The 18749-nt window shown below is 42.2% G+C and overlaps 1 protein-coding gene across 1 annotated transcript in view; it reads left to right on the forward strand.

The window, feature by feature from the left end:
* Window positions 1-18357, forward strand: part of myo16 (myosin XVI) — a gene marked incomplete at its 3' end in the record, with an annotated part of 82323 nt that extends 63966 nt beyond the window's left edge. Inside the window, exons 28-34 of the mRNA XM_080498340.1 lie at window positions 307-403; window positions 500-773; window positions 2756-3138; window positions 3247-4497; window positions 7394-7546; window positions 8718-8803; window positions 18187-18357. Of these exons, the coding sequence (XP_080354466.1) occupies window positions 307-403; window positions 500-773; window positions 2756-3138; window positions 3247-4497; window positions 7394-7546; window positions 8718-8803; window positions 18187-18357 (2415 nt within the window). The remainder of the gene's footprint in view (window positions 1-306; window positions 404-499; window positions 774-2755; window positions 3139-3246; window positions 4498-7393; window positions 7547-8717; window positions 8804-18186) is intronic.
* Between the last annotated feature and the right edge of the window lie 392 nt (window positions 18358-18749).

The following is an 18749-nucleotide window of genomic DNA, read 5'->3' on the forward strand; positions in this document are numbered from 1 at the left end:
GCCCCCCGTGCACCTGTTTGACAGTGACCCCTGTCGTTGTCCAAATGCCCCCTAAGCCCAGGAAGTGAGTGCATTGTCAACATGCAAGCCCTCCGCCCGTCCACACTCCACACCCACCTATTATCATAAATCACTGCTACATCACTGCTCTCCCATCACTCAGCTCGTCACACTACTTGGAGATTTCTAACAGAAAAGTGCCTTTACGGGTCTGCTGGCTCGCCTTCGGAGCTAATTATAATGGCAGAGCAGAAAATAACCCCGCACGTGAAGTTGGTCACATGACGTGTTCCATTTTGTGTGTAGATGGGCAGCACTAAAGTGTTTCTGAGATATTGGCAAGCAGACCAGCTGAACGACCGCTGCTACCAGTTTCATAAGAAGATCATCACCTGTCAGAAAGGTAATATCCCAAAGGACACACCACCACACTTTCTTAGGATTTGTCGGTGACTGTGTGACACCCGTAATGTCTTCGTCTCGTGCTGGTGTCTTTTAGTGGTCCGAGGCTGGCTGGCCAGACAGCGGGTCCATCACAGGCTGTCGCTGCTACAAAAAGAGGAGGGCAGTGTGCAGCGCTTCCTGCAGGGAGCGGAAGACATGGGACTGCGAACCTACGACCAGCTGGTCATCCAAAATGCATCTGACATTGCACGAGAGAGCGACCGCCTGCGCAGCCATGGCAATAGTCTGCTCAACACTCTGGGCACCAGCCCCCCCCTCGGTGAAAGGCCTGAGCCAGTGGGCAAGGAGGAGGATCAGCCAGTGAGGAGGTAAACTACCAAACATCTCTGCACCGCCCACACTTTCAATCCACTCTGACAGCAGACATTACAAGTTTCCAGCAAATTAGTGTAATCCCCATTTTCTTTGTTGGTAGTTTTTATTTTTAACTATAAACAATGGGGATAAGGTACATTTGCATAATGTCTTTAGACATATTCAGACATGAAACATTCCAAAAGGAGTGGGAGGAAGTAAAAAAGTTTCTGCCTTGCCGTTACTTTATATTAACCAGCTCTATAGCTTACCTGTACGTTTCTTTTAGTATGCACAGATTATATGATTATGACAGACCAATAAAAAAATCGAAAATTAAATTTTCTTATATTCAATCTCTTTATATCCATAATAAACATATATAGAGATAAACTGCGATTTACAAATCATGAAAAAGGAAAAAAGGAATTGATTATTTCCAATAACTGCATGCTCACATATACACATACACTCGCATACATAAAAAATATGCAGTACATCCACAGATACACACGTATATATACACACATTCACAAATACATAAATCTGGAGGGAAATTCTTTAAACTTCCGACTTCTTTTTTATTTATCCAGAAGAAAAATAGTTAATGTTTGGTTTCACAGTCTGACTGTTTTTACTTCAACATTCGACTTTCTAAAGGTGTTTGTGTCCATGTGTGCATGTTTTGTTATTGTTTAGTTTTTTGGCTTGGGCGTGTCTCTGGTCTGCACCTCAAGTGATTCGTGGTTCAAGGTGTCATTATCTAAGTATGTTGTGCAGACTTGTATTTTTAACTTTCATGAGGGATCTTTGGATAATCAGTGGCATTATTGGATTGTATTTATGTGTGTTGAACTTCAGGAACACTGTGGTTATCCTTTCTTTACCTCAGTCTAATTTAGCCTATTAAGTGTAAGAAAAATCAAAACAACCTGGAGCACTGTGTTATATGATAATTGGAAGCTCTTTAGTTGTGATGCTACATGAATGACCTTCATTGAGAAAGGTCATGTTCTATTTGTTGGAAAATGATTACCCTATTTATGGTACCACCTGAATTGCAATGTAAGCAATTCAGCACTAATTCGCACACAAATGTGTACATGTGCTCAGATTTTTTTTTTTATTGATAATATCCTGTCTAAAAAATGCATTTATCTTCTAAATATTGTCAGTGAAACAGTAATGGGTGCTTTCTGTTGATTCACTTTGTTATTAATTATTAGTTATTAATAGCTGATGATGAGTTTACTGAAGTTTAGACTTTGTTGCCATGAATTCTTTCAGTGAGGCATTCAGGGACTTTGGTTGAAAACAAGCCCCCGAATGAAAGTTAAGTCAGCAAAGTCTAAAGATTTTCACTTTTTTTTTTTTCCCATTTAATATTATGAACCGGTTGCGGTGGTTAAAGCAATAAGATAAAAACATGACCGCAAAGCACCAACTGCAATATAAGAAGCATACACTTATAGTGTCTGTATCCTCTATGTGTCCTTGTACATGTAACATCTGCTGCTGGAACATGAGACAGGAGCACAGGGGGGTGTCTAACAAGAGATGGGTTGTCAGTATACAGACTGGGAGAGGAGTCATGCTTTTTGTATGTGCAGGGGGGATTAAAATGGTCTTACATGCACACATTCACCCAAACGAACCTCCTAATTTCACTTCAGGTCTTTAAAATACCCTTCCCCGATCAGCCCGGTGCCCCCACCCCCTGCCTGCAATGGGGGGGCGAGCAGATGGCTCTTCCAGATTAGCTGAGGAAATACCAAACCGGATGTTATCAAATTATAGCAGGGAGATTACATTTAATGCATAATCTCTTTTTGGTTTCATCTTATTGAGCTGTTTCGTTTGGTGTTCATCGTGACAGTTTAGCAAATCATAATTAACGGAATCCAGCCATTCATATACACAAATACATGATTCAAGAAACTAAAGATCGTACAAATGGTGACATTTTTTTCTCTCTCTCTGCTGTCCCCATTTGTAGGGTGATGGAGAAAAGTGGGAAGGTACACGAGGGCCCAGTCAACGGGGGGAGCCGAATGATTCGCCACTTTCGCTCAAGCTCTGTACCCATCCCCCTCGTCATGGAGAACATGTCTCTTTCCTCTGCCAGTCCACCTATCAAATCATCTTTGCAGCAGGTTGCCCATACCAACGAGGACGTGACGGGCGGGGGAGGCCTTTCCTCCCCTCGAAAGCAGCCTCCTCCCAAACCAAAAAGGGACCCCAACACCCGCTTGAGTGCTTCTTATGAGGCAGTTAGTGCTGGGTTAACAATGTCTGCCAAAGAGTGCTCCACTCCAGAGGGGTACGGTTCACCAGCTGGAAGCCCCCCCAAATCCCAACTGTCCCCCACAGACCCTGCAGGTACTTCTACTGTTCTTTAGCACATATGACAGATGGTGTTTCTCCAGCGCCTCATTGCTTTTGAATATTGGTTTGACATTCTATGTCTGTGTTTTCTATTATCCTCAGCTTCTTCTAAGCCCCGTCCACATAGTGACGACTACACTACTATGAGAAAGGTGCCACCCCCCAAACCTAAGCGCAGTCCAAACACGAAGCTGTCGGGCTCCTATGAGGAGATCAATGCTGTGGCGCCTCATCTCCACCAGCTGCGCCCTGCTGACGTGAAACTGGCCTTGCTTTCGCGTGGTGGCAGATACGGAGGGTTTGGAGGCACAATGCAAAGAGCGGCCTCTATAGATGCTCCACAAGGGGTGGCACTGAGTTTGTACAAAGGCCATGATGAGGAGGATGTGTACATAGAGATGTTGGGGTCCCAGCCACGAGCTCGAAGCCTTCAGGAGCCTCCCGATAGCCCCGAACAAGCAGATTCAGAGGCAGTCTACGAGGAAATGAAGTATTTCCCTCAGGAAGATGGTGGAACTCCTGCTGTGGTCACGAAAGCAGCAAAACTTGAGGCATTAGGCTTGGGACTGGTGGGCCTTGGGACATCTCCTCCTCAGAGTCTGGAGGCAAAGCGGACACCATTAGGAATGACTGCTGCCATGGATGGAGCTCACTCCCAGAGCTCATCCAACAGTGGAGCTGCCAAAACTCAGCATGGCAAAGAAGGCAGCTGTGACATCCCTGCCCCCTTCCCCAACTTACTGCCCCACCGCCCACCTCTCTTGGTGTTTCCCCCCTCGCCGGTAACCTGTTCCCCTGCTTCAGATGAGTCACCCCTCACCCCCTTGGAGGTGAAGAAGCTGCCCGTGTTCGAGACAAACCTCAACTACGCCACTGGTCCCGACAGTCCCCTGTCCCCGCAGTACGCCCGCCAGAGAGCCGACTCTTCCCCGAGCCTCACTGTCCTCATGCCCGACAAAAAGTCTACACCTCCACTCACCCCTCCACCGCCACCTCCTCCCCCCAGTGCGCCACCTCCTCCCTACAGGCCACCGTCACACTTTCCTTTCCCACCTGAGGCCAACTTCCTGGCTCTTACACGAACGGCATCTGTCACCGGGAGCTCAGATTGTTCCAAAGCAGCCTCACAGAGGGCCGGTGTGGAACCGCTGGGGAAGCCGCCTCCCTATTCTCCCGCAAAGATGACTCGTCCTGAGCCTCGGAGAGCCCACTCGTGCTCCTCCTCCCCCCTGCTCTTTAATCCCGCCAACGGCAGGCCCCTGACCAGTCCACTCGATGAACTCAACACTCTGTTCAGCTCCGGACGCAGCCTGCTGAGAAAGTCCACATCTGGACGCAAGACAAGAGATGGAGGTCTGTTCGTGATGCTCGTACACATATTCACAGTCTCATTAACACTCACGATTACAAGCACATAAAACGCATGTGCAACACAAGGCATGTTTATTTATGAAGCAGCATTCAGACACCAGATATTTCAAAGTGCTTCACATTATCATGGGAATGAATGAATGAATCTTTTTTTTCTAAATCTCTACTAGGTTCACAGTCCTTAGTTCAAATCAATTTGTATTTATTATTATTACTGTTTTGAAACATAAAGCAATTGTAGCAGCTAATCAATCACCCTCCCCAACAGTGATAGGACGGCCATGGCTCAGCTGGTAGAGCTTTTTCATGTGAAAATTAGACGTCCGATTGCCCTGCTGATGTGTCGAAGTGTCGTTGGGCGAGATGCTAAACCACATTTAACTCACACTGTTGTTAGAGCACCTCGCATGACAGCTGCAACCACTGGTGTGTGAATGTGTGTGTGTGTGTGATTGTTAGAGCAAATGGGCAAATGTGACAGTTCATGTTAAAGCACATTGAGTGGTACAATAAGTAAATGTCACATTTACCAAGTACGAAAATGTGCTTGCGTTAGTCAGGTTCCACGGATAACTGGGGCCAGCGTAAAGAAAAAAAACAATGTGCGCGGGGATTGTAATGTGTTCCTTTATGAACAGTGTACCATCTAGCCAAGCTTGTCCGGTCATACAGAAGCACGTGTCCATTATGTTTTCTACCTCCAATAATAAGTTCATGATCAAAGTCTCAGCTGAGTCGGCCCAAGAACACTTATAGGGCACGTGGCTTTGACCATTTGTATGACAAGAGTTGTCATAGGCGTATAACAACCTTCCTCTGTGTGTGTGGGTGAAGCTCCAAGACACATGTTGTGTATTTGAGTGATACAAAGGTGAAATGCACCAATACCAAGCTCGGCTGGATTTCTCCTTGCATTGATTCAGGTGCTGCACCCAGCCACCCTCTTTGGAAGACCATTCTTTACGGCGCTCTTTGGCAGCTGCAGGTGCCTTCCAACATGATAGCTAATGAGCTCGCTTCCATACCCCACTTAGCACCACACTGCTCTGGAAACATGTTGTAGCTGTGTTATCACATGCTTCAATTCAATGCGGTGCATGCAGAGCACACACACACACTGTGACACTGATGCAAAGACTGACCTTTGCAAAAGCAGGACAAACATATTAGTCACATATCGTCAATGAAGTAGGCGGACTCTCAGGTCAAAGGTTTCAAACCAAGAAAGTGATTGCTTTGTGGTGCTCTCGTGAAAGTAAATTTTCCCACCGAAGTGGCAAGATTAGAAATAAAGAGGCCCGTCAGAAAAGATAGAAAGTGTGTTATCGCACTGTGTTTTCATCAGAGTCTCTGTTTCCTCGAAGTGTATTAGTTGTGGCGGTGTTAATTATGCATGAGCTGTAGAACAAGTAGAGGATGGGTATCAAATATTTAACAGCTCACTCATGTTCTACTGAGGGGATTGTGACTACCCAGCAGCAGTAAACAGGACATCCTAGACAATTATCTCAGAAACAAGTTAGGAAATTAAGATCAAGTGGTAGAATTGGCTGTTACTAATCAGTCAGTCTGCTTGAGCCTTATTATGGAGCTGCTTGTCTTGTGTCACAAACTGTTGTGTCACACTTCAAAACTGAAGTGAGTTCAAGGGGCAGGAAGCCAAACTCCTTATAAGAGATGGTATAACCACAAGTATGCATGCTGACGCATGTGCCTCACGTGAAATCGAGCTCTTGACTCTTCTTCAGCACCTGGACCTGTGCAAGTAAAGTGCAGGCGTCATGGAAACACTGTGTCTGACAGGGGAACTGGGTGCTGGGGTATTTTGAGTGGGCCAAGCAAGGCGGCTCTCTTAGATCCGAGTGCAGCGGGATGCCGATGGGATTAACAGGACGGACTACTTCCGTTCCCTCTCAGCTGCTAAATGACTGAATGTGATACCTGATGCTGGGGAACTGGACAGGGGTTACAGCTGCTATCCCAGACATCCCTGTGAAGAACAGCTGACTCTCCCGTTTCCCCCTACCCTCCCTCAGCTTCAGGGAATGAGAAAACCACAGGAATGCCAGGGGAAGGAGGCAGGTGGTCTTGGCAGACCTCAAGTAATCAGTCTCCAAAGTCACCTCATACATCAACGGCAACATACAAAAATCCTCAAATTGAATATTTGAAATATCCCTGTCCAAACACTCACCGTGACTCAACTTTAGCAAATGCTTTCTAGCTGGGTTTTTGTTACTCTCTCTCTCATACACACACACACACACACACACACACACACACACACACACACACACACACACACACACACACACACACACACACACACACACACACACACACACACACACACACACACACACACACACACACACACACACACACACACACCTATCCCATGGGACCCACAGTGGACTTTACTATGCTTATATTTAGGCATCCTGTGACTTGGAGCGAGCAGCAGGAACACATTCCTGATCGGGTACAGCAGCTGATGAATTCCCATTCACGCAGCCACACACGTATGTGGCGAGCGAGAGAGCATGTGTGAGCTTAGGATCAGGGGGCAGCCCCACCTGGGGTCTATGTTGGACATGTGAAATCACCTTCCAGCCAAACGCAGCTCTTTCTACTTTTGTAGTAGTAAGTACATGTGCAGAAATGGATCGCACTGGTATTTAAAAGATCCTGGAAATAAACACTTCATACAGTTGTAATAAGCATTTTAATGGATTGTAGATTCTATGCAAGGGTGTGTGTGCTATCTGCATCCCCATGGAAATGTGTACTCTGATGATATTGGGCACGATGGAATATAAATAGTTATTAATTTGTATGACATATGCTGATAAAGTCTCCCTTGTTTCATTCCTACCAGGATTCAATTCTAACATCAATCTACCAGCGAGGGAAGACTGTGGCTCGGCCCCCACATCGCCATCTCTGCAGCTCCAAGACAAGAACGCCAACAACCACTCTTCCCACTGCCCAAACCCCACCCCTGTGGAGAACGGAAACCAGATTTCTAATGGTATCAGTATTTGTTTGATTTACTCAACTGCACTCAGTCATACAATCTTGGGCTTGTAGAACATATTGTGCATTCCACTTTGCAGAAAATTGTGGCAACCTTTCAGTAGAAACTTGGAAATTTTAACTTCCACTGTCACATTAGTGAAACATACATTGCATTGGTCTAGTTCTTTTGGCTCCTACCTGCTACAACCCCTTTATGCACATGCCATGTTGGTGTGTAGTTGTACATGTATATGAGCAATGTGATGGATGTCTCCACTGTGCAATTTTCTGGGAAGATGGGAGGGATAGACCCTCCCTGTGGTTTACACATCCTTCCCTGCTGCAAAATGATGTTTGCTGTGCTGGGGTATGGAGGGTTTGAATTGATCTAACCCACATGGTGATGAAAGCAATTTCACCAGCAGCCCAGCCCCCAAAAACACCCAATACATGGCTTTTAAATGTAAGTAAAACAGAACCAGCATCTCTGAAGCAATTCACTCTCAATTCAAGCGCCTGTGTGCCTCACACTAAAATCTCACGGAATGCCAGATATCTGGTGTTTTCAAAATGAAAGACAGCATTTTTACCTGCCAATAAGGGATAATTTACATTTGTTGTCTGTTGTCATTCATATGCTTTTGTTTTAGCCCATCTAAAGATATAAAAACTTACTGTAATGGGCACATCTGTAACATTTGATATAGATTTAATTTTCTTTCCATGGTTGCACTTATACAAATTTCCTCTACCATTAGAGGATTGGTCAGTGTAAAATGTTAATATAGTTTGTTTATATCTGTGCAGATAATTAATCTCCCAGGCCAAATGAGGCTGCATACTGTACATTTACCTATTCACATACCCCAGTAAAACATTAGATTGTCTATGCAGTGGAAAGCCTCTGTGAAAGCAGATAAGACAGGCAATTGGAAATGGAGTTACAAAGAGTGAAATTAAAATTACTTTACACTGTCAAATAATGTGGGGAATGTAAAATGAAAACTGCAGGCCTCATATAGTTTAAACCGGAAAATAATTACAATATTCCTAAAAGGACTAAATACAATCACATAATGCAATTGTTTCTTTCCAGTTGATTACTTGTGTTTAAAAAGTGAGCCTGTGTGCGTGTGTGAAAACTTTCATCCACTTGTAATGTGTTTCTCATTGCGCATGTTCAGGGTCACTGGAGGATGAGAGTCACGGCAAGTCAAACTCCTCCAGCACCGCCTCGCTACACAGACACATGGACAGCCACCATACACAGGTAAACACACAACTGACAACACACAGTGTTAAGACTACCGTATGAATATTTTATATTCTGATAGTAAAAAGTGCTGTTTCGTTGTATCGCAAGTTTTCCTTAATGACAACTAATGTAACACACATTTTGTATGTTGTATCAGACACTCAGACACTTCCGTTTGCCCGCAACCACTCTGACACAATTACAGGACATCAATATGACGGTTGTGGATTTGTTGACTGTTTAAGTTGATGGGAAAGTGCCCCCCTTCAAACAGCATGTATCACTCATGACACGTGAGCTTTTTCTGGCTCTGCAGGCTGGTGTATGGTTACAGGATTGAATTTGTTGTCCTGCTTGCAACTCACATGCATGTTTGAATGCACACACACACACACACACACACGCACACACACACCTGATTAACACTGGGATATAGTGAACGTGCGCGTTATTTAATTGTACAACTATAGGAAAAATAACATGCTGTATATTTAAAATGAAAAACATGGAAGATCAGACCCACCATATCAGCCCAACAATACAGAGCCTGATTATTATCATAACTGTTTTGAACAAATATTTAATCTTGATCATTAATTGCATAAAATACCTTTAGTTTTTTTGTGATTGATAGACAAAATTCTCTGCATCAACTCCATATTCAACTTCCAACTATATGTATAACCTCTTTCTATCATTTTATTCCCAATGCAATGGAAATATGTCTGCAATCAGGATATTAAGAGTATTTAATATTTTTTTTACCTGATAACAAACCTGCTATGAAAGTTTGCCTTTTCCTAAATTCTGTTCTGACCAGCAGCTGTTACCCAGCTGCTGAGCTTCAGACAAATATATTCATTGTAGTGACAGCAGCTCGACTCTCACATTGACTATAATTCCATTTGAATTTGTATATAAGCATAAAATTAACACATTTGTACTGCTGTGATAGATTGAAAACGTGATTGAACCAGCCTTAAAAGCTTTGAGTAATGTGTCAATAACGTATAGCCTGGGACACTGACAACAATTTTAACAACACATGGTGTATTTGTTCAGCGAGACAGGCACATTGAAATGATTGTTTTACAAGAATTGTCTTACTATTGCAGCTCTACACTTTTATCTGAAAGCCATCTTCTAAACGAAAAAGGCTAAATAAGAGTCTCATTTGAGTGTTTATGTGCATTGCAAAGTACTCCGACATCTTCTCCTTCTTTGGGGAGGGCTTCTCTGAACAAAGATTCATCAGATGGAAACTAATTGAGATTCATCACAGATTGCAATAGTGAGTGACTGAGTGTCGGTGTCAGTGGTGCATGAAGCAGAAGCCTGAGCAGAGGACAGAGTGTCCCGCACTCAGAGCAGCTCAGGGCACACTGTTGATAAGACGACTTCCACTCGAGATGCGAAGGCACGCCGTGTACCCACTTCACGATCCTCAGCGCGATGAAAAGTTGTATCTCTGAATTCGCAGCTGGGCTGAGTTCCCCTTGTTTGTGTATGTAGAATAAAACCGTAATTTGCCAGCAAACACCCTCTCTCGAAGTCTAAAACACATTCCAGCTGCGATTGTGAGCGTCCACTTTCCACCCAAATGACTCTTTTTTTTCTATTTCCTCCTTCTCTTTCTGTGATTCGAATGAGCTCTCACGCCCTCCTTTATTTTCCAGAGGGGTCATCTCAACTTTTCTCCCTTCGGTGCGGGAGCTGCCCTCTAAAACAGAGAGGGGGGCAGTGGGGGGGGGGGGGGGGGGGGGGACTCACTGGAAGCCCTGTCTACATGTAGGGCTGTGGTGAGTGTATGTCATGTGGCGCCGCTCTCCACCCTTTAATAGCAGTGTTTTTCATAGACTCAGTGTGCAATCGTGACGCTAATTATTCTCATTTTGTCCAAAATTGGCCTCATAAGTTTTGTAGAAGTCTAAATTAAAACTCTCAAAAATGTGCCTTTCAGGGTTATGAAAGACAAACATCCTGTAGGAAGGATTGAAGAAGTTTTAACTTGATCCTCGGTGGAGATCAGAGCTCGTGCAGATGTGAAGTTCACTGCAGGTCACAGCAGAACAATATTTGGTGATACTTTGTATGACGGCCTGTTGTATAATGGATTATGAGTACAGTCATATGACATTGTAAAGCATTTATGATGCTGTATGAAATATGCCACAAATGTATATGACAGATTATGACAAAGTCCATAAAAGACTGTTTGTTTTGCTAATGCTTGTGAGTGATAATATTTCATACTTCCTTGGCAAAGTGACAACAGTTTATTATGGAGGAATATAAAATCCTGGCTCGTATGTCATGTTATAATACTTAAATGCTTATTTACATTAAGTAACTGATCAAAAAACCTGCAGAAGCTGCAGGAAATGTGCAAATTTATATATAGTTTCTTTGCTTATAGCAATCGTATATGTTTATATCTCTTAGTTGTATCAAAGCATCATGTAAATGCTAATAACTTGAAATATCTGTCACTTCACCTGGAGTGCATAAAGTAATGCTTGTTCATTGAACATTATTCTGCAAGTGCTGACACTTTAGGCTGATAAAGTCCGCTTTTAAGATTGTTGTGGGATAGCTAATTTATTGAGTCCTAACATGACTTTGCTGAGTGTTATAAATGTTTTTTTGTAACTGGTAGTTACAACATAATATCGAACCCAGTATTTCAGATTCCTTCATATAAACATATTCTCACTTTGCCTTATTCTTATGAAACAATACGAGGTCTTAACACATTAATTCCACCACCTATGATCCTTTATCAAACTTAGAATAAGTTGTCATGGAAAGTTATGAACAGTTATAGCTTGAATTATTGATGCATTATAATGGTATACCAACACCCTCATAATGCATTCTACTGTTTATTCAAAGTATTGCCAAATGTTCTTTTGGATTGTTTAAATGAGTTTATTCTTGAAAACCACTGCTTTAGCATCAACATTATTTTGGTAGTTTCCTTGTGTCTTCTGTTTATCATGTCTGTAGATGCAAACATTCAGGTCCTCAAATCAGTGTCTGTGCTGCTTCACCTCCCTGTTTCTCATATTTCATTTGTAGGAAGAAACTGCAGCTTGTGGATTCACTTTAAATACATCTATATGAACAAAACCTGGTAATTACATGTGTTCTCTTGTCATTCTGTCCATGATTTGGCATTTGCTTGAACACAGGCCAAATAAAAAGTAATGCCAAAACTTATTACCATGTTTTTTTTAACTCTAAACAAGCACTAGAACGCGAGCTGCAGTTTTCTATTGTTGATTCATCTCCAAGAATTTTATGTTCCTGAATCTATCTGTTGATTTTCTTTTCAGCCAATTCTTTAAAGACTTGTTCTCTTTCAGTAGTTGTCTTCCTGACGCGTCTGATATTATCACTGTGGTCGGTACACAGCTTCCTCTTGTGTGTCTAAGTTATGAACACGGAACAAGACGGGCTTTACTCGGTTCCTTAACGCGTGACACCAGTTCACCTCCATGAGTTCATTCAGGAGATGGGAACATTTCTGTGACCCAGAATGCCTTTCAATTAGCTGCATTCCAGACTGTGTTTATGGTGGATTTGCAGAACTAATGGGATGAATGAAAATGAAAGAATGAAGGAACATAGGCAGGAGGTGGGCTGATTTAAGAATGAATGGAGTAGTTTGTTTTGATCCCCGTTGTGAGAAGACAACGGGAGTCTAGACTGAGAACGGACTTCTAGATAGGTGCATGCGACAAAGATTTATATTTTTGTTTACTTCTCCAGACAATGTGTTAGCAAGATGAATGGGAGTCCTCACAGCTTCAAAACATGTTGCACTTTCCCAACTTGGGCAGAGAATAACTTACCGTTTCTGCATGAATCCACCGAACCTTTCCAGAGAAATTTTCCAGGAAAGAGCTCATACATGCTGTCGGTCATCAGAGACCACTAACATCGCTGCCTTTTTGCAATTTCTCAATTTTTTCTCCTCATTGCACTCTTTGATCTCATCTTCTAGTCTGGGGAGAGAAGAAAAAAAAAAAAGGATTTCTAGAAATGGATTTCATTTATAGGCTTCCTAAGTGGTCTCACAGCGCTCTATGCTGTCAGGCACATTTATAACACATTCATGCACATAGTGAAGCGCCGATGGTGAAAGAGAAGCCATGGAAGGTGCTCACCCTCAATCAGGAGTAACTTTGTTTGCAACATGTTGCCCAAGGACAGTTCAGCACATGGAAAAGCAAAGCTCAGGATCAGACCGCCAAAATCAGGATTAACCTACAATCTGATCCACAAAAAAAAAAATTTAATAATCATTTGTAGTGAAGTTTGTACCAATGATGCAAAGCAGAATGGGCTTTCTTAGCTTGTAGTGCATATGTGTACATGTAACCACAGTTTGCAGACGCAGTACACGTTTACTTGAGGGAAATCTGTATATTTCCTAATGACAAATCGCAGTTGTTGGACAACTCGTCCACAAAACTGCAGCCCTGAACAACTTGAAAATTGACGGTCCAAATGACGGTTGGACAGCTCGCTGCCTAAAACCAAGGTCCATATATATTTAAGATAGAATCATATGGCTTTGTTTCTCTTCGTTTACCACTCTCGTAATGGTAAACAAATTGAACAAGTGTATGTAAATACATTTTTAGGAATTACTTTTGATGAAAAGCTCAGTTGGAAGCCACATATAAATATCCTGAAGTCCAAATGTGCAAAAATATTGGCATAATGTGTAGAATCAGATCGGTATTAGGTCAAAATTCACTCAACTTATTATCTAACGCCCTCATTCTTACTTCAGAAGAAGGCCATTAGACGCATAAATCAAGCTGATTATTATGCTCCAACAAATCCTCTGTTTGCCACATCAAAACGCTAAAAACACACAATATTGTCAACCTAAATACACGAGCGTGTTTTTGTGTCAAATGTACTTTGAAATCTTTCAAATTAATAGTGCTGAAAAATATTAGTCGTTGACGAGATCTCTGGAACCACATGGACGAGTTGTCCAGGGTTGCAGTTTTCATCTCATTCTGTTCGTGAGCAAGCGCTTGCAGTGACCACAAGTCATTCGACATTATCATACAATTACCATAACAGTGCTGGCCCATCAGCATGTTGGTTGAGATGTTTGTACCCTCCCCCCAAAGCCTTCATAAGTGTTAAAAGAGGGCCACTCTTTCAGATTTCCTGAGAAGGATAAATAAAGCAGAAGCTAAAATTGTAAATGTCTTTCCAACTGCAATGCCAATGAATAGAAATTACACTCACAAGTAGAGGTGGATAATTTATAAGATGCTACATATTATCTTCCTGATTCTATGGCAACATAGTTAAAAAAAATTAATGTAATAAATCTTTTACATTCTGTAGTGTCAAAAACCAGTGCGTGTGTGCATGCCTAGCCTGCGTGTGTGCGTGTAAAGTCATGCATTGCAGAAGGACACGGTGTTCCTTCTTGTCTACGGTTCCAGTAGCTGGTGTTCCTATCTGGCGCCAGAGCGCAGAATAGCCTGGCAGGGAGGTGTAAATTATGGATTGGCTTCTAGAGTATTGTACTAGTGCAGTCAGTCAATCTCTAGACGTGTTCATGTGTCTGCTGTACAGTACATACAGTATAGATACACACAGGGATGAGGCTTGTATAGTAATTGGTGTGTGTGTGTGTGTGTGTGTGTGTGTGTGTGTGTGTGTGTGTGTGTGTGTGTGTGTGTGTGTGTGTGTGTGTGTTATACACGTGCATGCATGCATAGACAATAGATAGGGTTGAAGGGCAATGTCTGAAAAAAACTACTATGTTTCTAAAATAGCCATGCGTGTTGAGTTGGTGTGCAAAAAATATGTATTGCTTTAGGCGTCATCTGTGAGAAGTACAGCACAGTCCCTCCTCAGTTAAGGAAAAATGAAAAATATAGAAATGAACACATCATCAGCATACTTGGAATCGCGCTGAAAACAAAAGATGCTTTCACTGGATTCAGCTTCATTCTCATTCCCCACCATTCCCCCCCCCAAATAACCAATCCCTGCAGAGCACAGCTGGCAACATTTCAAGCATTGCAGTGATTGTCAGAAGACACAGTGACTGACAGGTCAAACATTGTTATATCTGTGTTGCCACATTGTGCTTCTATTTATCACAGCCAAGTAACATGAGCATTATTCATCTGCCACATACAGCATGCTACCAGTAATTAAATGACTGTAGCATTCTAAGTGGATTATCCATGTCACTGCCAGTAAGAGTGATTGTGGATTCAGATCGGGAAGTGAGCACACCTACAGAGCACGTCATAGTTGCCTAGTCCCCATGTGATATTGCAAAGATGTGGGACGTCTGCTACCTGCTGAACAATGTGAACACTTATAGACTGAAATGTCCATATAACTGATGAATATTTACCATCCACTATTTATTTATCAAAGTGTCGGGCAATTTATCTTAAGCCCTCCTTAAATTCTTCGCACAATTTGTGCAGATAAATACACTTGTCTGATCAAGTAAAGATTTGTGTGTATAATAACAGGCAAACAGGGGATCATGCCTGACAGTAAATTAACACGCAAAAAACACATTTTCTTTCATAGGATTAGTTTAAATGTGTACAAGATCATATAAATCACTGAAAGAAGTTAATGCAGATCAATAACTGTACACCACCTAACATGATACATCGCATTTCCATATTTTATGATGATTTTAAGTGTCTGTTTTTCCATATATGAAAAGGAGGTGCAAATCAAGATGCTGCTCTTTATTGTGGTGAGAGACATTTCTTCAGCTGGTCCCCCATGACTTTTATTTGCATCCTTTTTTTTTGTGTTGTATCACTATTTTAGGTCTTGCAATGTTTTGTTAAACTCTTCTGTTGCACATTGTCGCAGCAATATGTTAACTTTCTTCCTCCAACACGTCCATATCCATAATAACACACTTCATGCTATACTTGCAGTGGCTCAGGGCTCCATTCATTGACACCTTGGTGAACGCAACAAGCTGACATGGAAAATGTACAGTTTGCAGTGTATTTCTCTCATGTGAGCAGGTCTGATGCACAAAACACTGTTTCTTTTTTTAAATAATCTTTTGTGTTATTGTTGGCTGATCACCTGCTAAACACACAAACTGAAAGTAGAATCTTTTTGTGTGAGCACGCAGTTGAGGCCCTTGTGTGTTGTTCATGTCCACTATGATGATTTTCATGTTTATTATTACACCGATCTTTATTAAAAATGTCTAGGACTGGTCCTTTTATTAAATTGTTTCCTTCAATCTGATCTGAGGTTACTGTATGATTGATAATTTCATTAAGTTGATTCTTATTAGTATGGTTCAATTAAGACCATGTATTTTAATTATGAGGGATTAATGTGATTTTTTTTTTTTTTAATTTGATCTGGTTTTGAGTGGGAACATTTCAGCTTAAAGAAATCACATTGGTCTAATACACATCACACATAAGTCCACTGAAATTACATTTTATATATTTTGGCTATTCATGTTCACTCAGATCTGAAATTACAGCAATTATTATGAAGCTTGAGAGTATGACCTTGGTTTGACTTTAATTTACATTTCATATTTTGAGAGCGTCTTCTCTCTGTACGTTTTTTATGGAACTTAGGTGTCCTCTCACAGTCCAGAAACATGCATTTGAGTTTGATAGATGGCTCTAAAATGCCCTGTAGCTGTGAATGTGTGTGTCGCTCTGTATATTTGACCTGTCCAGGATGTACTCTGCCTTGAACTATAGTCAGCCAGGCTCAGCTCCAGCGTCATGTGACCTAAAGCTGGGTAACGCAGTAGAGAAGATGGATGGACAAGTGGATAGATGAACTGATTTCAATGTTTAGTAAGCACTAGGAGACACGTGAGTGGAAGTCATAATGGCTTGTAAGAAAAGCACTATTCCGCTTTCTAGTGTTTTCCAGGGATTTGTTGAACGTTGGAGAAATATGTGCTATCTGTATTCCCTTTGAATCTCATCTGTGAGCACTAAGGAACCGTTTCTTGGCCTTCAACCACCCATCACCTGCCTCTATTACACCCCCCTCCACCTTCCACATCCCAGTTTCTAATCTGGTGTAGATCATCTTTGCTCGGGCCTGTTTGCAGGTACCTCTGACTTTGGAAGATTGGAATTCCCATCTGATTGATTTAGCTGGATATTGACTCGCAGATGACGGATGATGTCGTCTATAAAGAGTGTTAGGCCTCTGTGTGTGTGTGTGTGTGTGTGTGTGTGTGTGTGTGTGTGTGTGTGTGTGTGTGTGTGTGTGTGTGTGTGTGTGTGTGTGTGTGTGTGTGTGCGCACACGAGAAAGTAGAAAAGCCACTTTCAGCTGCTGAAAGACGGGTTTTGCTGTAATTTCCAGCATCTTCCTTGAGGGGAATTATATGAGCTTCCAGTACAGATTCAGGTGACTGTATTAGTATCCGGAGGAAGTGTTCAGTTTTGAAATGACAGACGGGAATATGGAAATGAGTCACAGGAATCAAGAGGAAGTGTTTTCCACTCAGTGTTTTCCGTTGGGTTTCAACAAGAATGACCTTGTGTCACATACTTGTTACATTTATTGTCTGAATAATGAGGAACGTTGGCCCAGTTGAAGAAGAGAAACTTCTCCCACTTCGTAGTGAAGAATTGGACAAAATTATATCTTTTTTCATTTGCTCATTCTCACAACACTTCAGGAAGATAAGATTGAAGGTGTAGAATGTCTGTGTTTATTTTGTGTCTGTCTTTTGCTGTCATCGCTTGGTCATTCCAGCATACATGTCGACCCCAAATTGGTGTCACCTGTGATGAAAGTCCTCATGTGCTCATATAAATGGATATGTATTAAAAAACCATTAAAATAAAATTATATCATGTTTCAATTAGGTTTGCTTAAAAGGTATCAATGAATACATCTGGACATTCATGATTAGATTCATTGATTGTGGTGAGACAGTAATCCGCATCAATTGGTTTCCTCCTGCTAAATCACAATTGATCCAAATGTAAGATCACTTTCAAAAGATTTCCACATCTGCGTTTAATAAGGAAAACAACATGGGAGGTCTAAAATGAACCAACTCAACTACATTGTGGACAATGGTGGCCTCAATGGTTAGATGGGTGGTCAGGACTCAAATTCCTCTCAAGGTTGAAACAGTTTGCTGTAGCAACTTGGAAGGAAGCATAATTTGGAACAGTTTCAGTATTTCTTTTAAATTATTTTGTAGCCAAAGCACGTATCCACGTAAAGTCAAACAAACCATAAAGGTTGACATGTATGCATCAGCTTCCTACCATCTGTCAAATGAAATGTAATGTTCTGCGTTCTGAATGTGAACGTGTTGATTTTTATTTCCACGGCTCACACTGACTTCCCATCCCATCTTTGTGCCAGGTGTTCCAGCGGCTACGTCTCTCTAACGGGGATCAGAGCGTGGCTCTGAGGCAGCTTCTGCGATGGCGGCGAGCGCAGTGTGAGGGGCAGAGCTACTGGAAGCACCGCCCTCCTCAGTCCCCGCCTCTGCCCCCCACGCTGCTCTGGACCAACAGGAAAGCCTCTCCCTGACACGGGTAGTGTGTCGCAGTCACACTTTGTTAAGACTCGATGTACCCGCCTCTTTCGCTCATTATGTTTGTGAGCCAATAATTACTGTCCATTGACCATGCTGAAGCTCCAAGCTGTGAGGCCCGGATGTGGTCCCCGGCTGAAGACTGCGAAAGATGGATGTCCAAACCTTTACGGCAGATTAACAACATGTGATGTGAAAGTAATCTCAAAATATTCTCTTACCAAATGTTTCAGAAAAAAATGAACGAAAGGATTTCCTTTTGAAATAATTTAGTTTTCATCAATGAGAATCTTAGCCACTGCTGCACACGACAGAGCTCCGCCCCCCCAAAACATGGTGCTGACTATACTTGACGTGCTGTGATGTCCCCACGAGTTTCTTGCATGTG

This window comes from Blennius ocellaris (assembly GCF_963422515.1).
Source record: "Blennius ocellaris genome assembly, chromosome: 6".
Classification (NCBI taxonomy): Eukaryota; Metazoa; Chordata; class Actinopteri; order Blenniiformes; family Blenniidae; genus Blennius; species Blennius ocellaris.